Source organism: Manihot esculenta, chromosome 16 (assembly GCF_001659605.2).
Source record: "Manihot esculenta cultivar AM560-2 chromosome 16, M.esculenta_v8, whole genome shotgun sequence".
Lineage (NCBI taxonomy): Eukaryota > Viridiplantae > Streptophyta > Magnoliopsida > Malpighiales > Euphorbiaceae > Manihot > Manihot esculenta.
The window spans coordinates 2039750-2059027 of record NC_035176.2 but is presented as its reverse complement, the minus strand read 5'-3'; the positions used below and the strand labels follow the sequence as shown (position 1 = coordinate 2059027).

General features: G+C 30.7%; 3 protein-coding genes across 6 annotated transcripts in view; all 3 read left to right on the top strand.

Annotated features, from left to right (window-relative positions):
• The window catches only part of LOC110607624 (G-type lectin S-receptor-like serine/threonine-protein kinase B120), a 31577-nt gene that overhangs the window by 7284 nt on the left and 5015 nt on the right, over window positions 1-19278 (top strand). The gene's annotated exons all lie outside the window — the stretch shown is intronic.
• Window positions 2821-7181, top strand: LOC110607626 (G-type lectin S-receptor-like serine/threonine-protein kinase At1g61370). Its single transcript, XM_021746779.2, has 7 exons — window positions 2821-5084; window positions 5177-5305; window positions 5560-5732; window positions 5826-6033; window positions 6133-6370; window positions 6481-6631; window positions 6723-7181. The coding sequence occupies exons 1-7, from the start codon at window positions 3776-3778 to the stop codon at window positions 7026-7028; spliced, it is 2514 nt and encodes an 837-aa protein (XP_021602471.1). The 5' UTR covers window positions 2821-3775; the 3' UTR covers window positions 7029-7181.
• LOC122722120 (G-type lectin S-receptor-like serine/threonine-protein kinase At1g61370) lies at window positions 14897-18368 on the top strand. The gene is made up of 7 exons (XM_043951943.1): window positions 14897-16422; window positions 16476-16594; window positions 16850-16986; window positions 17078-17285; window positions 17384-17621; window positions 17732-17882; window positions 17974-18368. Exons 1-7 carry the CDS (start codon window positions 15104-15106, stop codon window positions 18277-18279), a joined length of 2478 nt encoding a protein of 825 aa, XP_043807878.1. The 5' UTR covers window positions 14897-15103; the 3' UTR covers window positions 18280-18368.

Below are 19278 nucleotides of genomic sequence, written 5' to 3'. Positions count from 1 at the left end.
TATATGATAAAAGACAAAAAAAATTATAAAAACAAAAGCATGCAAGTCACGTCAAAATAAAAATATTAATTTATGCAAATGCTTGTGGTGTCATTTCTCTTTACTTTCTTTCTGTTTGTCCACTTTAATTTTTTTACTTTCTTATTTTACTATTAAATACGATAAAAAAATTCTTATTAATTCATCTAAAAATAATAATTTATAAAATAAAATTTACATTATTTTTAATGAAGTGAACATAGAATTTTTCTATTTTCATAGGTCCATAATACCAATGTTCAAATGTTATAATGAAATAAAATTAATTTATTTAATTACTTAAATAAATTAAAGATGCACTCATATAAGGTGAATATAAGATTATGTAAATTATATATAACTTAAGAATTTTTAATAATTTATATTAGATAAAAGATAAATAAACTATTAAATTACCAATAATACAAATTGAAACATCCTTTCTAAGAAACAATACAAATTGAATAAGAGAGGAATGTAGAACTAGAAGTGTAAAGTTCCAATCTCACAAGCTCAACATTGAAAGCTAACAGAAGGAAGAAACCGACACCATGGCAAATTTCATTCTTTCAAAGCTAGGAAAGGATCATGTTTAGGTTTCTTACACTTCATTGCCTGTTTCACCAGTCTTTACAAAATTTTGACGACTATCAAACAGTGAAAAAACTTTGTTTTAATCACCACTCAAATAGGCCAACCTCATCAATACCTTAAAATTACCAATAATAAATCTAAAACAAACAACATTCCCTTTCCATTAACTTGGATTTGCTCAATCCAAAACCTTACACAAATCAAATTGATAAAAAACATTGATTGAAAATTGTTGGAAGCGACTTATCAACTAAACGATTCGAGATACGGTCGACTAGAGAATGATTTCATCTGTATCCAAACTCTTCTGTCGATCTATTCGATTTGGATTCGACCTCTCTAAACCTTATTAATTTATCTGGCATCTTTAATGATTTATCGACCTATTCAACTTATCGCTTTTAATATAATTTGAAATGAAATTCACATAAATATTTTTTTTTGTTTTGAGTTATATAAAAATTTTGTATTTATAAGATTTTTTATATAGGATAAACTTTGTATATATGGTGACGTTTCTGTAATGAAAAGCAACAACTTTCATTTTTAAATCGTGCGCGTTTTCGTTTCTACTTGGTATCAGAGCCGTGGAGTCACGAAAGGAACGCATGGAGAATTCAGGAAACAAGACAAGCTCTTTCAATCCACCGCTTGCTTGGTCTGCCAAGAGACCAACGCAGCTAGTTCCACCGCTTCACGTTATCTTCTAGGGGAACAAACACAATCCTTGAAAAAGTAGAGCATCATCACAAAAGGCAAGCACAACAGGAGCGCCACTCCATCATAACTAGTAACACCAATTGAAAAAGGAGTAACACGCAACAACAGAGAAACTTCAGTCTTGGTTGGAAGACTTCGGGAATAGGGCTGACGCTTTCAAAGGAGAGAATAACAACAACTATCCTGCAATTAGCTGATCACAGCCATCGTCACCAAAAACTTGGCCATCAGGGAAGAAGAGTGGCTACATGTTGCCCTTTCCGGCCGTGACCCAAACTAAAACTTAACTTCACCAAACGGAGGATTAAAAACTCAAAAAGTGAGACTAAACAGCTAAAAAACAAAAGAAATGGTGTGTCTTGTCTTGTCATTATTGCATCCTCTAAGAAAATAAGAAAAGACTGCAGATACACAGAAAGTCTGTGAAGAGAGGAAAGTTCGGAAAAGAGTTCGGTCTCCGGTTTTCGATTTCGCCTTCTCGTTGGTAGTTCTGTGATATTGTTGGTGTTTTCCTCTGCCTCCAGGCAAGGGAAGGGAGTTTTGCTTGTACAGTTTTAGTCGGCTTGTTGTGGATGGTTTCCCTTGCCGTCTTTCCTTTGATGGCTTCTGTGGGTTTGCTTTGGTTTTTGCTTGGCTTTGCCTCTAGATTGCTGATTGTGCAAGAGATGAGGTAAGGAGACTAAAAAAAAATATTTACTTAATGAAAATTAACTTGTTTAATTATCGGTTGTATATAATATAATATAAGTATATTTAAAATAAAATTTATTAATTTTATATATAATTAATATTTAAAAAGTTAATATTTATATAATACCTTATTCAATTTAAAAAATATAGTCTAATTAAAATTTTATATTTTTATTCAAGAATTTAAATTATAATTTACTCAAAAATCAAATAAAACTTTATTTAATCTAATATTTTTTAATAATAAAATATTATTTTAATATAAAAAAATTATTTTTATAATTTTAAAAATTATTTACTATTCTATTTTTTAAAATTTATATTAATTAAATACTTCTCTTTCTATTCTATAATTTTTATTATTTTTTCTTTTTTTATTATTTTAAAATTATTTTTTTACTATAATAATATATAAATTTATTATTATAATTTTATTTTATTTTATTTTATTTTTTTAAAAAAATTAAAATGTTTATTAATATTTATAAAAATAAATATAAATTGAAAACTTAATAAAAAATATTCAAAAAAATTATTTGATTTTCAACAAATTTATATGAATTTAATTCACTTATTTCTATGATTTAAGAGTAAAACAAATATTCGGGCTGACAAACATTTGCGACTTGCGAAACCGGTGCTTAGCTTCGCTTTCACCCATCTTCATCACAGTGAGCACGTGCCAAAGATCCACCAAATAAAATGTGAAAGGTTGACCGCCACAGCGTTTTTTACACGGTTGCTACCAATATTTGCGGGTCGGAAATTGATATGCCAGAGAAGGAAAAATCCGGCGATTTTGGTTCCCACATACTTTTAGAAGTTAGCAAACGTTCTTTGGACTCGGTCAGTCCCTACCCACTTTTTGACCAGCAAGAACTGTAGCTAGTCGCTACTTCTCGTCTTCTTCTTCCTGCCGTTTCATTCGAATCAAAACACGAGAGGAGACGCCCCATAAACAAAAGGTAGGGACTTTTTGGCTGGTGCCCACGAGCTCAGGCAGCTTGGAGCTTAATACCGTACCTCCTCGGCAATTACTTCGTCGGTGCACCGGTGGGTCACCACCTAATTTAAGATATTAGAAAAAAGATGAAAACTTTTTCCTCTAATGGGTAATGGCGTATGAAGTCGATATAACTTATTTGTAGGTGCCTGCATATAAGACAATTCAACGGCTTGGGTTAGGTTAAATCGGCTATGGCTATAAATAAAACCCATTTGTTTGACGAGAAACCACTTGATTGACTTACCTCATCATTTCCCATAACATCATTCCTGTAGAATTAATTAATTTTAGCAGTTTATTATTTATTAATTAATAAGAATTTAAAGTATTCCACTGTTGTTTCCTTGAACAATCAGCAAAAACATTTTCTCGACAGAGTTCAAGAATAGCACCAGCATCCACAGAAAGAGTCTGGTGTGGGAGGAAACCCATCACCGGTTTCGAAGGTTATAGTCCTGTACCAAAGTCTCCCACTTGATTGATTTTGTCTACTGGTAAGAATCATTACATTCCTAAAGACAAAATCGTTGGCCTACTTTACTTGATTTATGCCATTATTGCCGGAATCTCCGATTTGATGTCTTTATTTCCCTCTTCTTATGCTCTCTATTAGTGGGGAAGACTCGTATTTCTTGAAAGTGGAAACTGCTGCTCCAGTCAAGATTAATCAATTCTTGTAATAATATCGATCTTATTATTCTATTATTTTCATGTCAGTGAAGATGGTAATAGCATTTTAGAAATAGCATGGGTAGAAGAGAGTTCATGGTGAAATCTGGATTTTTGTGTTTCTTCTTGTTCAATTTGTTCTCATTTGCGTATTGTTCTGTAATTTATAACATAACTACAACCAGAGCTGTCTCACCAGAACAAACTCTAAACTCTCCTCGTCAAATTTTTGAGTTGGGTTTCTTTACTCCTAACAATAGTTCTCGTAATCAATACGTGGGAATATGGTTTACGGAAGTTTCTCCTCAGACTGTGATTTGGGTGGCAAACAGAGAGAATCCCATTACATCTTCCTCAGCGAGTCTCACAATTGGCAGTGATGGGAATCTGAGGCTTCTGGATGGGCAGAGGAACACTATCTGGTCGACGAATATTTCTAGCCAATCGAATAGTTCAATTGCTGTACTCTCAGATGACGGAAACTTCATTTTGAGGAACAGTATAACAGGAGATGATCTATGGGAGAGCGCTCAGCATCCGGCTGATTCTCTCTTGCCAGGCACATGGTTAGCCTACAATGAAACAACTGGGATGAGACTTACTGCAACTTCCTGGAAAAGTAACAGTGATCCATCTATTGGGGACTTTACTGCTGGTGTACCACCGTTGACACCGCCACAAGCCTTCGTTTGGAAGGGATCGAAACCTCACTGGAGAAGTGGGCCGTGGGACAAAACCAAGTTCATCGGAATACCAGAAATGGATGCTGATTATCAAAGTGGACTCACACTTATAGAAGGTCTTCAGCCTGGAATTGCTTATCTCACTGTTAGTGTACTCAGGAACTGCAGTTACTCGATGTTTATGGTTTCACCAGCAGGAGTTTTAAGGTTCTTGTGTTGGGTGAAAGAGAGGGGCTGGTATGCAAGGTGGGAGGCACCAGTCACTCCCTGTGAAGTCTATGGAGCCTGCGGACCGTTTGGGGTTTGCCAGAGATATGCACCAAATCTAACCTGTAGATGCTTGAAAGGGTTTGTGCCAAAGTCCGACGATGAATGGAGGAATGGAAACTGGACCGGAGGATGTATCAGGCGAACTGAATTAAGTTGTGGGGGAAATACAAGTTCTGTTAATGCACAAGGAGGAAAACCAGATGGATTCTTGAAGGTTGGTGGGTTAAAACTTCCTGATTTGCATGAATTCTTGAAGGTTTTTGACGAAAACGAGTGCCATCAGCGTTGCTTGAGTAACTGTTCTTGCTCAGGTTATTCATATGTAAATGGAATAGGCTGTTTGGTTTGGACAACAAACCTTTTGGATATGCATGAGTTACCCTTTGGTGGACAAGATCTTAATCTTCGCCTTGCGCATACAGAATTGGGTGAAAGTAATTACAATTGAACAACTTGTGAATTTCTGTGTCCATTTTATTCTTTTCTTGCACAGCAATTACCAATTGGGATCATTGTTATATTGTAGGTGATCAGAAGACTCATGAAAAGATCATTGTCAGTGTTATTACTGTTTCATCTGTCATCCTCATTGGTGCCATGATTTGTTGTTTCATGAGGTGGAGAGCGAAAAAAAGGTCTAAGCCTAAAACAAATGGTAAGAAACTGATTGCTACTTTAATGATGTTGTACAATGATCAGGAAACTAGATTTGACTTAAATGTTGAATTTGAAATGGATATGTTCATATGATGTCTGGTAACAAACAACCAATGTTTTACAAGACATTATAGAAAAAGTCCTTAAAAAAAGGTTTGGCAGCTTAAAGTGCTAATAAAGGCTAAGCTTATTGATTTGAATTTTGTGCTTACTGATGGATGCTAAAGAAACACAAACGCTTTGATTTTGCAGCTCCAAGTGACACGTCTAGAGAAAATTCACAACCAATCATGTGGAGAAGCCCTTTAGAAGATGAAGATTCAATAGAGTTGCCTTTATTTGATTTCAATAACATATTGCTTGCAACTAACAACTTTGATATAGAGAACAAACTTGGGCAAGGAGGCTACGGTCCGGTTTACAGGGTAAGTACTTCAATTTTTTTTTTTCCAAAGGCAAAAACGTTTTACTTCATCAGAGAAAATAAAACATGGAGTGCTATTTTGTTTGGATATTAGGGAACATTAGATGGGAAGGATGTGGCAGTTAAAAGACTTTCTAGTAGCTCTAGTCAAGGCATAGGAGAGTTCAAGAATGAGATGAAGTTGATCTCCAAACTCCAACACAGAAATCTTGTCAGACTCTTAGGTTGCTGCATTGAAAGAGAAGAGAAGATATTAGTTTACGAATACATGCCGAACAAAAGTTTAGATACTTATCTATTTGGTTGGTTTTCCTTCTGATTTTTTCTTTTCTAATTTCTTATAATCATTTTATTTTGTAGTGCGTGTAAAATGAACTTATGTTATCATATATATTGATCAGATACAACAAGAAAGGCTGAGCTTGATTGGACTAAACGTTTCAACATTATAATGGGAGTTGCTCGAGGACTGCTTTATCTTCATCGTGATTCTTGTTTAAGGGTTATACATAGAGATTTAAAAGTGAGTAATATTCTTTTGGATGAGAAGATGAACCCAAAAATATCAGATTTTGGTTTAGCAAGAATTTTTGAAGGCACACAAGATTTGGGAAGCACTCACAAGGTTGTAGGAACAATGTAAGCAATCTTATTTACCAAAATGATTGCGCTTTCATGCTAGCTAGTAACATCGTCCTTAAAGCATAACGTACAAGTGCTAAATACTTTAGTTCTCTTCTCAAATACAGAGGTTATATGGCTCCAGAATATTTGCTTGGTGGCATATTTTCAGAGAAATCTGATGTGTTCGGCTTTGGAATATTGATCTTGGAAATTGTCAGTGGTAGGAAGGCTAGCAGCTTCCAATATGATGAACAAAACATGAGTCTTCTATCTTATGTAAGTCAGCACTATAATCACATTGATGTTGTTCTTTTTCCCTGATTTAGATTTCGAACTTAATTGGGAAGAAAATGCAAATATTTTGCAGGCATGGCAATCATGGTCTGAAAGCAAGGGTGTAAGAATGATAGATGAAGCATTGATGGACTCATTTTCCTCGACAGAAGTAAGCAGATGTGTAAATATCGGACTTTTATGTGCACAAGATCATGCTGCTGATAGGCCATCAATGGCAGCCGTAGTTTCTATGCTAAGCGGTGAAAAAACAAAGCTTCCTGAACCAAACCAGCCTACTTTTACGTTTAAAAACATCTCCACCAGCAATTTTCAATCACAACGCAACTCTACATGGTCTGTAAATAGGGTCACTGAATCAATCATTGAACCGCGATAAACGCCAACTTGTCGCTTAGCTTGTATTAGACTTTTGACAATCTCATGCTTATCCTTGTGTTAGATTTTAGTCATACCAAGCTTGAGATTATTGAGTGTATACATTATCTCTCTATTAGAAATGAAAAATTTTATAAAAATTTAATTCTTTTTAGTTTAAAATTTTTTATTTTAAAAAGTTAAATTCTCATATGATTTTATAAGAATTATATAAATTAAAAAAAATATTTATTTCATTGGGTAGGTGAAAAGGCCAAGAAAATCTTCCAAAAATTTTATTATTTTTTATTTATTTCTTTGAACGTTACGTAGAAACATTCTTAGTCTTTTAATATATGATGTTTGCAGGTCAAAAGCATGAGTCTATATATCTCTGAATTAACATTAGATAAAAGGGGAGGAACCTGCATACCTCTTAACATTCTTAGTCTTTTATTTATTTATTTATTTTTTTTTTAAAGATTAATCATGGTGGGAAATTTATTAAACATAATAGCCCCTGTTTTAGGATTTCTCCTGTAATGGAACCTGCATACCTCAAGATGAATCCTTTGAGAGAACAGAGAAAGAGAAGAGAGAGAGGAGCGAGCAAAGAGAGTGAAGAGTTCTATTTGGTGGTCGGCGAAGGGAGGCTTTGGTCTTTAAGTTTCCCCTCAGCCTGCTGATTTTCTTTATTTGTCTTTTGTTTTGTTTATTTTGGGTATTGTTTCTTGTGTATGATTGTTTGCTGGTTTGGGGTTTTTGGTCATGATGTTCAGGCTAGTCTGAAGAAGGGTGTTCGATTGTTGACACCGATAATTTGGAATCGCACCATTACGTCCGGCGATCAATGCTCTTGACGAGTTCTATCGCGTCCCTTTTTTCAGTGTAGTGGTCTGTCCCGTTTAGAGATTCAGTCTTCACTTGATGGTCTGAACCTCTTCGGTGGGTTCTAGATTGGTTACGATAAAAGATCTGTGATTGGTTGGGTGCATAGTGTTTGCTTTGCTTTTGGTTTTATTCTAAATAGTGGAAGGCGAAACTCTGTGAGTTCTGTAGATTAGTGGTTTCGCAAATTGTTTATTGATCGGCCGATGGTTGCCTCAGTCGATGCAATGGGCGATCGTCATTGATCGATAGATAATTTTTTGGAAAATCGGTTTTTTGCATGACACACGGGTTGAATATAAGTTTGTGGGTTTGAATTTAGCCTTTAGACTTTTAGGCTCATATCTCCTTTTCTTTTGGCCCATTAGGCCTTTAAATACAATTGTAACAGCATGTTGAAAAAAAAAAAAAAAAAAAAAAACCTGCATCAGTCCAATTTAAATCAGCAATTTCTTAAAAAATCATTTGTTGGACTGGACCAAATCAAAATCAAACTGAAGTCAAAATGTGAGACTGTGACTCTCGCGTTTGGTTTACAGTCGCTTCTGATTTGAGCTTTGGAGATATAATTGACGAATCTGATTGTAAAATGTGAAACTTGATCTATTAAATGGTGGAGTTTCTGTTCAAAATTGTATTAGGACTTCCCTCAGAAACTGTTTTGACTACGAGCGACGCTTGCCTGGTTGGTTGGTCACTGTTTTTTGTGAAGCGCTCGGCGAACGCTCTGGCTCATGTTTTGTGCAAACTCGGGCAGTATGGAGAATAATAAGAGCACGTGTGTAAACGCGGCCACGGCCCCGTTTCGGGTGAAAACCGATGGTTCAGTTTCAAACAGTTACTATTTAAAAATGGTAATTTTAGAATATATTATTTATTTAGATACACTAAAAATTGAAGAGAATCAAATTAACCAGTAAAAAAATTTAAATCAAGCCAATTCAAAGTCGATTCATGGGGAGAATTGGAATCGACCCCCCTAATATATATGCAGTCTGGGTCCAATTTAAAAATTAAAATTGGATTGTTTGTTGGGATCACAACAATAGGCAATGTGGGATGTGACTCATTTACAAAATCCTTTAGATCAGCCCATGGTTCAGCTAAGCCCATGGTTCAGCTTCTCCATCTCAACACAATTTAATAGGCTGAGCTCACATCCCATTTAATGTCTGTAAGCATTGCCTCCGAGAATTTACTTAATTTTTTTACCAATGCAGTGAATTGCATCTAATATGTCCGATATGGTAAATATACAAGAGGGTGAAATAATTACAAATTCGATCCAGCAAAGCAATCAATCAAATCCAATAATTACAAATTTGGTGTGATTTAATTTTAATTTTTTAATTTTTATTAATTTTAATTTTAATTTGAAAACAACTTGAGTGGGATGGGTGTTGCGACGATCGTGGTAGAGGCGAGGACGTTCCGGACGGCTCTGGTTTCGACGAGCTTCTTGAACTTTTGAGTGGGTATGCTTCCTTTGTCCCTAAGCTGGAAGACTATTGAGAATAGCTCTCCATAAAAAGAGTTTTTATTTTGGCTGAACATGCAACTCCAGATACTGTTCCATTTCTACTGAAATGCCAAATAAAAGAGCCCCCATGACCTTCAGGGGCTATGGTAATGGCTTTCAAGCCTATTTATATAAAATTTACATAAAAAACAAATAAGCATACAAGTATGGTATTAATTAATTAAAAATCGAACTAACACGAAAAAAGCAGAGTCGCGATCAAGGAAAAAATATGAAAAAGCAGAAAAAGAACTAATCAGGAAAGCGGTGGTGAGAGAGTTAACAAGGAGAGTTGCAGTTTTCATGGTGAGAGACTAGGCAGGGAATAAGCACAGGAATAGACAGCGGTCCAAGTTACAAGATGCCATATGGGCTCTTTGCTTCTCTCGGCCAATTGATCTTACGTATTGAACAAAGCACTTCAGATGTTTGATGAAATGTTTTTATGAAATAGTTAGCTTCCCAACTCTTGTTTTTTGGTACGATTAAAGGAGTATTTTACTAGCTTCTTATTTGCCGCTGAGGTGGCTGGCTTACAGCTACCAAAGATTTCATGAAGACTTTAATTTGTAACTGCTAGGGAATTGGGCAAATCCCCAACGGTGTAAGTTTTTGCGTGAATTACAGCTACCAAAGATTTCATGAAGACTTTAATTTATAACTGCTAGGGAATTGGGCAAATCCCCAACGGTGTAAGTTTTTGCAGGATTTTTTTTATAAATATCACTCGTGTATAGTCCTTTTTATAAAAATTAAAAAGTAAAGACAAGATAATATATACATGATAATGTGGGCTTTTTACTAATTTAAGAGTAAAAATTTTTATCTGTGAATTTAAAATTCAAAAAAATTATTTATGAATTTAAATTTAAACTGTCAAGTTGTAATTGAAAAGAATATTTTGAAAAGAATATTTTGACGTCTGTTTGAGGAACCGTAAAAATTAATGTCATTTTAAATAGCGTCAAATTATTATTTATTTATTTTTATTTATAAAACAATTTAAATGGTGGCAGATGATTATTTATTTATTTTTATTATTAAAATATTATAATTATATTAATTAATTAATATATTATTTTTATATTATATTAATTTAATAATTATATTTATATTATATTTTTTATTCTAATAAATTTTTTATAATATATTTTATTAATTTTAATATATTTTTATAATAATATTATAATTAAATAATATTAATTATAAATTTATTTATCTTTACTAAATATATATATATAAGAACACTAAATTAAATAATTAATAAGTAAATTAATTAATTAATTCATATAAATATTTAAAATTATAAAAATTAAATTTATTTTCATTGGAGTGCTATATTATACGTTGTACAGAATTACAAAATAATATTAATATCTTAATATTTTAGAGAGTTATGAAATATATTATTATATGATTAAATATATATAGGATTAATGATACTATTTAATTACATTATTATTATATTAATTTATTAAATATAATATAAAAAATTTATTATAATAAAAAATATAATATAAATAAAATTATTAAATTAACATTATATAAAAATAATATATTAACGATGATTTAATTTTTTTAATTATTAAAATATTATAATTATATGAATTAATTAATATAATTAAAATATTTTACTCATTAAATTAATATAATTAAAATATTTTACTCATTAAAAAAAATTAAATCATCGCCTGACCTCTTAAAAATAAATAATAAAATAAAAAGATAAATAATGGCGAGTGCCGTTTAAGGTCGCCATATGTTTTTATTTTTTTAATTATTAATATATTATAATAAAATATTTTTATTATATTTTTATAATAATAAATAATTTTTATAATTTTAATATATTAATATTTAATAAAATTTATTATTAATTTTTTAATAAAAAATTATTTTATTAAATAATTTTATAGTTAGAAAATTAATATTATAGTACGATAAAATATATAAAAATAATTTAATTTTGATTAAATATATAAAAATAATTTAATAATATTGTATATATTTATCTAATAATAATTTTTTTTATTATTTTAATAAATTAATATAATAATACTTGATTAAATAGTACCAATAGTATTTTAATCACATAATAATGTTTTATAATTCTACAAATTACTAAAACCAATTATAAAAAATTATTATATTTTAAAAAAATATTTTTAATATACAAAAGTATTATAAAAGTTAATAATAAAAGACTATACATAAAAATATTTAAAATTATAATATTATTTTGCTATTATGATATTAAACATATATAAAATCACTTTATTGAATTAATTATTTAATTTATTTATTTTTTCTCTTTAATAAATTATAAACAATATGCATAAAATATTTAAAGTTATTATATTATTTTACTATTAAATATTATATAAAAATACTGAATTATTTATAATTTATCAAAGAAAAATAAATAAATTAATTAATTTTATCGTAGAATAAATTAATTAATGATATAATTTTATTTTATAATTCTAAATATTAATATATTTTATTATTAATATTTAAATTAAAAATATTACTCACCCTATATAATTTTAATATCCTAAAATTAATATTATTCTTTAATTATGTATATTATTATAAAATTAATATTATGTTGTAATTATATATTATTGTATAATATCAGTTTAAAATAAAAATAAATTTATTTTTTATAATTGTAAATATTTATATTAATTAATTAATTTAATATTTTTTATATTTATTTAATAATAGATAAATAAATTTATAATTAGTATTGTTTAATTATAATATTATTATAAAATATATTAAAATTAATAAAATATATTATAAATAATTAATTACAATAAAAAATATAAAATAAATATAATTATTAAATTAATATAATATAAGAATAATATATTAGTTAATGAATATTATTATAATATTTTAATAATTAAAAAATAAAAAAATCATGGGCTGGTGCTTACCGGGTGAGCATTCGGTCGGTTCGGTTCAAAATCAAACCGAACCGAATAAATAGAAAATCGAAATTTTAGTGTTTATGAAAATCGAATCGAATCGATTTTGATCAGAAACCGAATCGAACCGAACCGGTCTGATTCGATTCGATTCGGTTCGGTTTGATCGGTTTCGATTTTTAATAATTTTTTTATTTTTTACATTTTATTTTTAATATTTTAAAATTTAATTAAAATATTTTAATCTTATTTAATTTCTCTATATTATTGAAAAAATATATTATTATCACTAATCGATTCGATTCGATTTTTTTAATTTTTTTCTAATCAAAATCGAATCAAACTAAAATATATAAAAAATCGAACTAAATTTTTAAATCAATTCGATTCAGTCGGTTTTTTACATTAATTTGCGGTTAAAAAAAATCAATTTATATGATAAAAGATAAAAAATATAAAAACTAAAGCACGTGAGTCACGTCAAAATAAAAATATTAATTTATGCAAATGCTTGTGGTGTCATTTCTCCTTACTTTCTTTCTGTTTGTCCACTTTAAATTTTTACTTTGTTATTTTACTATTAAATACGAAAAAAAATTATTATTAATTCATCTAAAAATAATTATTTATAGAATAAGATTTACATTATTTTTAATGAAGTGAATATAGAATTTTTCAATTTTGATATGTTTCATAATATCTTGTGAACGCGTCTTGACAATCTAACCATTTATTTGATATGTCTGTTTCGCGTCACAATGAATGCGTCTGTCGTCACAATGAATGCGTCTTGATAATCTGTCGATCTATTTGACATGTCCCGCGTCACAATAATTTACAATAATTTATCACTTTTAATGTGAATATCTTCCAATCCACCGCCTTGCTTGGTCTGCCAAGAGACCAACGCAGCTAGCTCCGCCGCTTCACGTTATCTTCCACGGGAACATACAATCCTTGAAAAAGTAGAGCATCATCAAAAAGGCAAGCACAACAGGAGCGCCACTGCATCATAACTAGAAACAGCAATTGAAAAAGGAGTAACACGCAAAAACAGAGAAACTTCAGTCTTGGTTGGAAGACTTCGGGAACAGGGCTGACGCTTTCAAAGGAGAGAATAACAACAACTATCCTGCAATTAGCTGATCACAGCCATCATCACCAAAAACTTGACCATCAGGGAAGAAGATTGGCTACATGTTGCCCTTTCCGGCCGTGACCCAAACTAAAGCTTAACTTCACCAAACGGAGGATTAAAAACTCAAAAGTGAGACTAAACAGTTAAAAAACAAAAGAAATCGTTTGTCTTGTCTGGTCATTATTGCATCCTTTAAGAAAATAAGAAAAGACTGGTACACAAAGAAAGTGTGCGAAGAGAGGAAAGTTCGGAAAAGAGTTCGGTCTCCGGTTTTCGATTTCACCTTCTCGTTGGTAGTTCTGTGATATTGTTGGTGTTTTCCTCTACCTCTAGGCAAGGGAAGGGAGTTTTGCTTGTACAGTTTTAGTCGGCATGTTGTGGATGGTTTCCCTCGCCGTCTTTCCTTTGATGACTTCTGTGGGTTTGCTTTGGTTTTTGCTTGGCTTTGCCTCTAGATTGCTGAATGTGCAAGGGATAAGGTAAGGAGACTAAAAAAAATATTTGCTTAATGAAAATTAACTTGTTTAATTATCGGTTATTATATTTAAAATAAAATTTATTAATTTTATATATAATTAATATTTAAAAAGTTAATATTTATATAGTACCTTATTCAATTTAAAAAATATAATCTAATTAAATTTTTATATTTTTATTCAAGAATTTAGATTATAATTTACTCAAAAATCAAATAAAATTTTATTCAATATAATATTTTTTAATAATATAATATTATTTTAATATAAAAAATTTATTTTTATAAAAGTTTTAAAAATTATTTACTATTCTATTTTTTAAAATTTATATTAATTAAAATACTTCTCTTTCTATTTTATAATTTTTTATTATTTATTATTTTAAAATTATTATTTATTTTTTTAACTATAATACATATAAATTTATTATTATAATTTTATTTCGTTTTTTAAAAAAATGTAAAATATTTATTAATATTTAATAAAAATTAATATATTTAAAATGAATATAATTGAAAATTTAATAAAAAAATATTTATAATTTTAATATATATAAAAAATAAAATAAATAAAAATTATAAAAAATAATAATTTTTTATATTTAAAATTATAAAAATTAATATTTTATTATTAAAAATAATATTATATTATATAAAAATTTATTTGACATTCTAATTAGTTAAAAAAATTTATTTTGTTTTTTATCAAAAAAGTTTTATTTAATTTTAAACAAATTTATATGAATTTAATTCAACTTATTTCTATGATTTAAGAGTACAACAAATATTCGGGCCGACAAACATTTGCGACTTGCGAAACGCGTGCTTCGCTTTCACCCATGTTCATCACGGTGAGCACGTGCCAAAGATCCACAATCATATGTGAAAGGTTGACCGCTACAACGTTTTTTTCGTTTACGGCCAATAGTTGCGTGTCGGAAATCGATATGCCAGAGAAGGAAAAATCCGATTTGATGTCTTTATTTCCCTCTTCTTATGCTCTCTATTAGTGGGGAAGACTCGTATTCCTTGAAAGTGGAAAGTGCTGCTCCAGTCAAGATTAATCAATTCTTGTAATAATATCGATCTTATTATTCTATTATTTTCATGTCAGGGAAGATGGTAATAGCATTTTAGAAATAACATGGGTAGAAGAGAGTTCATGGTGAAGTCTGGATTTTTGTGTTTCTTCTTGTTCAATTTGTTCTCATTTGCGTATTGTTCTGTAATTTATAACATAACTACAACCAGAGCTGTCTCACCAGAACAAACTCTAAACTCTCCTCGTCAAATTTTTGAGTTGGGTTTCTTTACTCCTAACAATAATTCTCGTAATCAATACGTGGGAATGTGGTTTAAGGAAGCTTCTCCTCAGACTGTGATTTGGGTGGCAAACAGAGAGAATCCCATTACATCTTCCTCAGCGAGTCTCACAATTGGCAGTGATGGGAATCTGAGGCTTCTGGATGGGCAGAGGAACACTATCTGGTCGACGAATATTTCTAGGCAATCGAATAGTTCAATTGCTGTGCTCTCAGATGACGGAAACTTCATTTTGAGGAACAGTATAACAGGAGATGATCTATGGAAAAGCTCTCAGCATCCGACTGATTCTCTCTTTCCAGGCACATGGTTAGCCTACAATGAAACAACTGGGATGAGACTTGCTTTAACTTCCTGGAAAAGTAACAATGATCCATCTATTGGGGACTTTACTGCTGGTGTACCACCGTTGACACCGCCACAAGCCTTCGTTTGGAAGGGATCGAAACCTCACTGGAGAAGTGGGCCGTGGGGCAAAACCAAGTTCATCGGAACACCAGAAATGGATGCTGATTATAAAAGTGGATTCACAGTTATAGAAGGTCTTCAGCCTGGAATTGCTTATCTCACTGTTAGTGTACACAGGAACTGCAGTTACTCAATGTTTGTGGTTTCACCAGCAGGAGTTTTAAGGTTCTTGTGTTGGCTGAAAGAGAGGGGCTGGTTTGTAAGGTGGGAGGCACCAGTCACTCCCTGTGAAGTCTATGGAGCCTGCGGACCGTTCGGGGTTTGCCAGAGATATGCACCAAATCTAACCTGTAGATGCTTGAAAGGGTTTGTGCCAAAGTCGGACGACGAATGGAGGAAAGGAAACTGGACCGGAGGATGTATCAGGCGAACTGAATTAAGTTGTGGGGGAAATACAAGTTCTGTTAATGCACAAGGAGGAAAACCAGATGGATTCTTGAAGGTTGGTGGGTTAAAACTTCCTGATTGGCATGTATACTTGAAGGTTTTAGACAAAAACGAGTGCCATCAGCGTTGCTTGAGTAACTGTTCTTGCTCAGGTTATTCATATGTAGATGGAATAGGCTGTTTGGTTTGGACAACAAACCTTTTGGATATGCATGAGTTACCCTTTGGTGGACAAGATCTTAATCTTCGCCTTGCGCTTACAGAATTGGGTGAAAGTAATTACAATTGAACAACTTGTGAATTTCTTTGTTTCCATTTTATTCTTTTCTTGCACAGGGATTACTAATTGGGATCATTGTCAGTGTTATTACTGTTTCATCTGTCATCCTCATTGGTTCCATGATTTGTTGTTTCATGAGGTGGAGAGCGAAGAAAAGGTCTAAGCCTAAAACAAATGGTAAGAAACTGATTGCTACTTTAATGATGTTGTACAATGATCAGGCAACTAGATTTGACTTAAATGTTGAATTTGAAATGGATATGTTCATATGATGTCTAGTAACAAACAACCAATGTTTTACAAGACATTATAGAAAAAGTCCTTAAAAAAAAGTTTTGGCAGCTTAAAGTGCTAATAAAGGCTAAGCTTATTGATTTGAATTTTGTGCTTACTGATGGATGCTAAAGAAACACAAACGCTTTGATTTTGCAGCTCCAAGTGACACGTCTAGAGAAAATGAAGATTCAATAGAGTTGCCTTTATTTGATTTCAATAACATAATGCTTGCAACTAACAACTTTGATATAGAGAACAAACTTGGGCAAGGAGGCTATGGTCCGGTTTACAGGGTAGGTACTTCAATTTTCTTTTCCAAAGGCAAAAATGTTTTACTTCATTGGAGAAAATAAAACATGGAGTGTTATTTTGTATGGATATTAGGGAACATTAGATGGGAAGGATGTGGCAGTTAAAAGACTTTCTAGTAGCTCTAGTCAAGGCATAGGAGAGTTCAAGACTGAGATGAAGTTGATCTCCAAACTCCAACACAGAAATCTTGTCAGGCTCTTAGGTTGCTGCATTGAAAGAGAAGAGAAGATATTAGTTTACGAATACATGCCGAACAAAAGTTTAGATACTTATCTATTTGGTTGGTTTTCCTTCTGATTTTTTTTTTCTAATTTCTTATAATCATTTTATTTTGTAGTGCGTGTAAAATGAACTTATGTTATCATATATATTGATCAGATACAACAAGAAAGGCTGAGCTTGATTGGACTAAACGTTTTAACATTATAATGGGAGTTGCTCGAGGACTTCTTTATCTTCATCGTGATTCTTGTTTAAGGGTTATACATAGAGATTTAAAAGTGAGTAATATTCTTTTGGATGAGAAGATGAATCCAAAAATATCAGATTTTGGTTTAGCAAGAATTTTTGAAGGCACACAAGATTTGGGAAGCACTCACAAGGTTGTAGGAACAATGTAAGCAATTTTATTTACCAAAATGCTTGCGCTTTCATGCTAGCTGGTAACATCGTCCATAAAACATAACGTACAAGTGCTAAATACTTTAGTTCTCTTCTCAAATACAGAGGTTATATGGCTCCAGAATATTTGTTTGGTGGCATATTTTCAGAGAAATCTGATGTGTTCGGCTTTGGAATATTGATCTTGGAAATTGTCAGTGGTAGGAAGACTAGCAGCTTCCAATATGATGAACAAAACATGAGTCTTCTATCTTATGTAAGTCAGCACTATAATCACATTGATGTTGTTCTTTTTCCTTGATTTAGATTTCGAACTTAATTGGGAAGAAAATGCAAATATTTTGCAGGCATGGCAATCATGGTCTGAAAGCAAGGGTGTAAGAATGATAGATGAAGCATTGATGGACTCATTTTCCTCTACAGAAGTAAGCAGATGTGTAAATATTGGACTTTTATGTGCACAAGATCATGCTGCTGATAGGCCATCAATGGCAGCCGTAGTTTCTATGCTAAGCGGTGAAAAAACAAAGCTTCCTGAACCAAACCAGCCTACTTTTACGTTTAAAAGTATCTCCACCAGCAATTTTCAATCACAAAGCAACTCTACACCGTCTGTAAATAAGGTCACGGAATCAATTATTGAACCTCGATAAACGCCAACTTGTCGGTTAGCTTGTATTAGACTTTGACAATCTCACGCTTATCCTTGTTTTAGATTTTTGTCATACCTAGCTTGAGATTATTAGGGCTGTGTAATCGGTTAATTCAATTTCGAATCGAATCTAATTAAAAAAATTGAAAATTGAATTGTAAAAATATTAAAAATTGAAAAAATAGATTATAAAAATATAATCGAATTGAATTAAACTGATAAAAATCGGTTCAGCTTAAATTAAAATTTATAATTTTTTTTAATTTTTTAATTCTAAAAAAACTATATTGCAAAATTTTCAAATGCGTCCACGAAAAACCAAACGATTAGTAATTTTTAATAATAAAAATAAAAAAATATATATGAATATTTATAATAATATCAAACATACAAAGAATTCTGATAAAATAAAAATAGAAGATAGAATAAAAATAGAAGAAGTGTCTTTGCTAATAAAACTTTTGCCAAGGCAGAATAAAAGGATAGTAAAATAATTTAATAAATATTTCACATAAATTTATTAATAAATATTATCTGAATATATAATAATAATATTTAAAAAAATTCATATAAATCTATATAAAATTTAAAAGTATAAATAAAATTAATATTTTAAATAATAAAAATATATATATAATTGATTTTTTTAATTTTTCGATTATTTAACACGTTTAAATCAAATCGAACTAAAAATCTAATAAATTGAAAAATATTAATCGAATCGAACTTTCTGATTAATCAAATTATTAAATTGAAATTAATTGTTTCGATTTAATTTTTCAATTCAAATTGATTTAAGCTCACCCTAGAGATTATTGAGTGTATACATTATCTCACTATTTGAAATGAAAAATTTTATAAAAATTTAATTTAATTGATTTTTTGAATAATTTTCTTATTTGTAATAAAAAAAATTAATTCTTTTTAGTTTAATTGAATCTAAGTTTGTGGATTTGAATTTGGCCTTTAGACTTTTAGGCCTATATCTCCTTTTCTTTTG